This window comes from Phaethon lepturus, unplaced genomic scaffold (assembly GCF_000687285.1).
Source record: "Phaethon lepturus isolate BGI_N335 unplaced genomic scaffold, ASM68728v1 scaffold21672, whole genome shotgun sequence".
Classification (NCBI taxonomy): domain Eukaryota; kingdom Metazoa; phylum Chordata; class Aves; order Phaethontiformes; family Phaethontidae; genus Phaethon; species Phaethon lepturus.
The window spans coordinates 6937-13078 of NW_010524347.1; the positions used below are offsets into that span (position 1 = coordinate 6937).

General features: G+C 37.9%; 1 protein-coding gene across 1 annotated transcript; it reads right to left on the reverse strand.

Annotated features, from left to right (window-relative positions):
• Nucleotides 1-720: 720 nt before the first annotated feature.
• Nucleotides 721-5837, reverse strand: LRIF1 (ligand dependent nuclear receptor interacting factor 1). The gene is made up of 3 exons (XM_010282424.1): nucleotides 4326-5837; nucleotides 2509-2787; nucleotides 721-1188 (listed from the first exon to the last, which is right to left on the reverse strand). Exons 1-3 carry the CDS (start codon nucleotides 5826-5828, stop codon nucleotides 721-723), a joined length of 2250 nt encoding a protein of 749 aa, XP_010280726.1. The 5' UTR covers nucleotides 5829-5837.
• Between the last annotated feature and the right edge of the window lie 305 nt (nucleotides 5838-6142).

Consider the following 6142-nt stretch of genomic DNA (forward strand, 5'->3'; position numbering starts at 1 on the left):
TCAACATAATTCTGTTTAAAAAAAAAAAATACACCACCCTCCCAAAAAATAACCCCAACAACCAAACTTCAACACTGCACAGCTGGCAAAGGCCTTATAAAGGCTTACAATATGTAACGGTAACAGAAACGTATCTAGATAAACTGTCAGCAGGGTTTTCTACTGCTTCCGTCTTCCCATCTGTAAGAGGGTTTGTATAATCTGCATTACTACTGCCTAAAGTCTAATTCCCAGATCACTTAAATAGCATTTATTAAACACTGGCCATTGACCTTTTATGACAATTGACAGTTCTCAGGAATTCACAAAAGGTGTCATGCACTATAAAACATTTGGAAAACAAAAAAATATTGACAATTGGGTTTGCAATTTACATTCAGTTTCTAAGAAACAGGCCATGGAATTCCAAAGTGGGACAGTTTATTTGCTAGGACTAATATGGAAAGCCCTCAATTCAAAATATAGAGAATACACTAATAAAAATGCTTATCTTCTGCATTCTTTGATACATATAATGTCCCAGAAGCAGAATTTGATGGTCCAAGTCTTTTATTTCTGGTATTTAGCAAGAATCCTATGCTTTTCTAAATACACACATACTGTAAATCTCATTAAGTTCTTCCATCTACCAGAAATATTCATGTTTGTTTAAACAAGAAATTTCTTCCTGAAGTCACTGAAATGAAGATGAACATGGTCCAGATCACCAGCTTCAGTATTTCAGCTTTGCTGCATTTTTCTACGCATCTCTTCAAGTGCTGCTTCTCGTTCTCTTAAGAGCTGTTTAAGTCGTTTTATTTTTTCATCCCGTATTGTTTCATCCAAGTCTGGGGGAGTCAAAGGGAAAGCATCATCTCTGAAAGAACCTTCAAGAACTGAAGTATCGTCTTCACAAGACACTAAAACTGGAAGACTTGAGTCTGTAATGTCACTATATTGAGAGTAAGGGTCTTGCTCAGAGTCCCTCCCTAGAGATGGTGTATCAAAGTCCGTGGAAATACTTTGCTGTGATAAGACTGGTGGAGGAGAAACACTTCTGTTAAGTACACTGGAACTTGAGCTGGAATTTTCTGAAGTTGGACTTGTGGTTGATTTGACTGAAGTTTTCCTTCTCTTTCCACTGTCTGACAGCGGTGAGGATTTTATTTTTCTTTTCTTAGTCAAATCGTCTTCCAGATCCACAATTATCTGCACAGTCAAGAAACATACAAAATATACTTCTGTTAAATTGAGCATCATCCTACATTGTAACATCACAGTTCACTAAGCAAAAATTACAAGTTATTTGTTGCAAGAGTCCTAGAATTACTATATGGAAGATGTTTCTTCTAGCACGTTGAGCAAACATACTTCTGTGTTCAATATTTTTCTATCAAAGATTTCGAGTTAACAATTCCAGAACACTAATTTCTTCCTCAGTCAACAGTACTTCCGCCTTTCCTGTGCACACCTATGACCTCCTGTTGCTGCTTAACTTCTTTAACTGTAGTGCAAGACAAAAACTTTCTATCTAACTTGACAGGAAAATTCAAACCGTAGAGGAATTCATGCTTACATTTCCAAAAAGCTCAGACATTAGCAATAATGTCGACTACAAGACTACATTCCTCCCAGCTGTTTTGTTATTTAAATGTAACACTTTACTAAGAGCAGCCAGTAAATCTGCTCAAACCAGGGCTCTTGACACAGAATTATTAAAACCTGAGAAGGCCTTTGACTGGGTAGAGTAGAATCATACAAAAGAAAATTTGGAACACTATGGCTGAACAGAACTACTCTGCATGGATAAAAATATTTTAATGCATTAAGATGGAAGCCCTTACATTGAGGAAACCTCTCCAGAAGCACCCAAGCAAGTTCCTAGCCAATGACAAAGGACTAAGTTTATAAAGATATTTGTAACTCTAAAGATTAGACAGGTACATAGGTAAAGTTCTTTTAATAAAACCACACATGACTAAGTGGATACCTTTCTTTGGAAGTCAGACGCATCTAGTCACGTGAGTGATGGAATTGCCTTGAAATAATGGCAGTTGACTGATTTCAAACTCAAGGGTAAAGCCTCAAAAGAAATTATTCTTCTATTATTTTGCATATATCCATTGCACTACTGGATATACATAATTGTTTGCAGAAGGCTACACCTAAATCAAGAGAGAGCGGTATGGTTCCTATTCCAATAAAGACTATCCCTTTGACTGTTCAGCCACCACTAGAGGGTCCAGTCTTCTTCAAAGCATTTGTTCTTCAAATTTTCTCCAGTGGAACCCAAAAAAGAGGATAAAAATTCTTAGATGGTACTCAAGTCATATTAAAACCACACAACTCTGTTGCGATACACAAAAAAGTCTTAGCAACAATTCTCACAGGGACCATAACAATTACAGACTTGCCCTGAAACCAGAGGTGGGAGGGTCCAAATAAACACACAGCTCTGTACTGACTATATATATGCTGCTTTCTAAATGTGTTGCAGTACATGTTTTAGTGTGAAAAATTTCAAGATACCTTTTCCTCTTTAACACATTCCTGATGTTGATTTGTTATTTCCACATCTAACGATGATGAAATGCAAGAATCATTTTTTCTTTTCAAGGTGTTACTGGAACAAACCCTTTCTTCTGGTTTCTCATAGGAGGTTCTTAATGGTATTCTCTTAAGGTACACTCTCTCCTCCTTAGAGAGACCAAATTTTTTCCTTAATTCCAAGTATTGTTTCCAATGTGGCTTTTCTTGGTGTTTGATTTGAATAACCCTTCCCGGTGAATCCATCTTTTCACACTGGATCTGAAATATAAACAGTGAGAGCGCCATCAATCACACTCTCTCACTCTCTCTCTCTTCATACATATAAACTAAAAACTAGGTACTGGAAAGACAGGTGAATATTTGTTTTGTCTGCCATTCTCCAAGAGTTGCATTAAGACAGGTAAGCCAATTTTGAGAAATTATATACATATTACCATAGGTCTAACACTCTTGTTAGTTATTTAAAGCCCCAAGTACATTGTGGAACACTCAGAAAATGCACAGTCCAACTAGTAAACCACAGAAGTAAAAGAAGCAACAAGGGAATCACCTGTTCTAAAACTTCAAAGTAACAAAGGAAGATGATGGAAGATCAGACAGTGCCTTTATAGATTGCTGAATGCATTTCATATTTGCATTGTGGTTGATAATACTAACAAAGCACTATTAGCTATCTCTCGTATCTAACCTCATTGTAACCTGAGCTGTTTCTGATCTTCAAGTTCAATCTCACATACGTATGTCTGGCAATCCATGGGCTTGCAAATTTACGGACTAAAAGCAGCAAACATTTGATATGCTAATTTTCACAGAGGGGAAAGCAAATGAGAATTCTAACACTTGACATCACACAGCACTGAAGGAAAAAAAAGTCTCTTTTAACCATTTTTCAGGTGAGGAACAACCTAAAAAAAGAGGCCCTACAGTCTGTTGCAGTGATTAAATGTCAAAAATTTGCACAAATATGCTTAGCTGACATTTCTCTTCTGCCTGGTCAACACAAGCAAGTATAAACTAGCTTCAGAATGATTTTTTTTATCTGGAAGCAAATTCATTCTGGCCTCTTGAGCAACCGAAAACTTGACCTACAATCCTTCATGGGTAGAGTTTGTGGTATTTGAGGCTAGGACTTTTTACATATTTTCAACATTATGATCTTAAAAGAATATGTAGGTCCAGCCTGAAGGGAGAAAGCCATGAAAGATCTCAAGAGTTTCTTCTGCCTAATGTGAAACCATGAGTCAAAAGAGGTGGATCCCTCCCCATCATGGCACAAAAGGAAGGAAACACAGCTCCTGCCTTTGGCTGTCTGAGCTAGCGGAGACTGGAGCTGACAGTGCAACACCAGAATTTGTCTCTGGATGACAAACCCTGCTCTTCCACCTTGTTTTCCTCTTGTGTAGCTGCAAACTTCTCTACCTTGCATCACACCTACAACACAGTCAATGTGTCATCAACAACATTAGAAAGCAGATAGCTCCCAGAGCTCAACTAATGACTTTCCTATAGCTTCAGTTGTTACCAACAATTTATCTTGTGAGGAAATAAAAAGTTGTATTTTCCCTGCCCCTTTCTTTTCTTTATACGTTTTCTCACTTGCATAGTGCAATCTTATTGGGGGCAAAAAAGAAAAGATTAAGTAATTTATTGAATAGAACCACACTTTAGACCAGTGACATGATACCTGGTTACAAAAAATCTGTGAACTTATTAATAGTGATTTTATTCAAATAGAACCAGGACCATATCAAAATTTAGCAGAGACTGAGATGGGCATGTTTATTGGAGAAAGTTACCTTTTGCCAGTCTTCACTGAAAGCACACTCCTGCTTAGACTGAGGTAAAACAGCACTTGCTGCTTTGGGGGAATGAATCTTTTCTTTGTCATTTTGGCATACATTTTCCTGTGTCCCTACTGCTGTAATAGGGGTCACTCCACTTGAAATGCTCTCGGTGACAGGCAAACTCTTTCTCTGGTTTACAGTGGAATTCTGCTGATTAGCACTTGGTGTCACCAGAGCTGCAGGTGCAGATTTTAAGTCATTTCTTAAGCCAGCTGGTGAAGAATTTTTTGAGTTTGTACATGGTTTTGGATCTTTCTGAGACAGCACCATTCCTTTGCTTTTTGACAATACCAGATTCACTACTTTACTGGTTATTTTATTGACTGCAGTAGAATCAATTAGCTTGGATGTCTCCTTTTTAAATGAAGCATCAGAAGAGGAAGATGCTTGTTTGTCAGCTTGGGCTGACAGAACATCAGAGTCTCTTTTGGTCAACAAATAGACCTTCCCATTGTACATGACCAGAGCATTATCTTTAATCGGTGGGATTTTTGTTTGGCTTCCACCAGGACCACTAGAACAGAGTGGTAAAATATTTGCAGAGTTAACTTCTACATTCTTCATGTCTGACAAAGTTTTCAAGATCCTGGAAGCCATATTATTTGATGACTTTACAGGAATAAGACAAGGCGCTGACGACTGTGGACTTTCTTGAACAATCCATTTCATTGGAGTTTGCTGGCACTGCTGACCGTCAGATGTTACTGTCTCAGGAGAAGAACTATTCCCCTTTTGTGTAGCTGTCATTATTAATGTTTTTGAAACTTCTGTGGCACGTTTTGGGCAAATGGCTTGCAAACGCTTGGGAAGTACTGTTTTCACTGTGTTCACTGGTGACACGTAAATAACAGTTGGCATTTTTGTACTGTCAGCTCCTCCAGACACATTTGTTGCTGCAGCTGCAAGTATTTTTTGCTGTATTGCAGGTGGTAAAAAAGAAGCTGGGACAGATTTCACTTCTGCATCAGCTGGTATCTGGAGGTGGTGGCCAGAGGGCAGTACTGGAGACTTCACAGTAACTGGAAGACTTTTTGTGTTTACCAACATGTATGCAGTGTTACTCTGGTTAGATGAACTTGTTACAGCAATGTTCTGCAAAGACAGTCTATCAACTGAAACGCAACTGCTCTGGATGTTAGCAGCTGGTTTTGGAATTAAGCTTTCCTTTTCAGAACCTGCCCTAACACTTTCCTGTTTGTCTAATGTCCTTGTAAGAATAATCTTTCCAGGATTAGGAGACTGAAAAACAGGTATCTTAACAGATGAAGGTGCAGTAGTACTGGCAAGCTGTGTCTTAAAAGTAAGATGGACTGGACTAGAAATATTCGCTTTAGAATTATTTGGCATGGCTGAAGACTGAACTATTGGCACAAAGCTTCCAGAAGATTTAGAAATTGGAAGTAATTTCAGAAGGTTTTTTCCATCTGGTCCCGTCGTCTGAACTACTCGGTACATACAGCCTGCAATGCTTAACAAAACAAAGAAAAGAGAAAAGAAAAAGAAAAACGAAAGATAGCATTAAGTGAACACAGCATAGATATTTTAATTAATGTGCATCAGTGAATTGTATACCCAGTGCTGCTATGCCTCAGAAGTAGATTAACTACTGAAAAATGCCAGATCTAATCTTCAGGAACTTCACTGGCAAAAATCATACTGATCTACTTAGCGTACATTTTGAGTCAGCATTTCAGAATACCACAGACTATCTGAAAATAATCACAGAGTAGTAAAAAATGGCATCCTTTTCAGATAAAAATAAGTTAAAA

Bases quoted from the DNA above. Each gene is read 5' to 3' on its own strand.
- LRIF1 (XM_010282424.1), bottom strand. From the start codon at position 5,828: ATGTACCGAGTAGTTCAGACGACGGGACCAGATGGAAAAAACCTTCTG. The intron at 2,788-4,325 runs GTAACTTTCTCC...TTTATATTTCAG, and splicing joins TCAGTGAAGACTGGCAAAAG to ATCCAGTGTGAAAAGATGGA. The intron at 1,189-2,508 runs GTATCTTGAAAT...TTGACTGTGCAG, and splicing joins AATGTGTTAAAGAGGAAAAG to ATAATTGTGGATCTGGAAGA.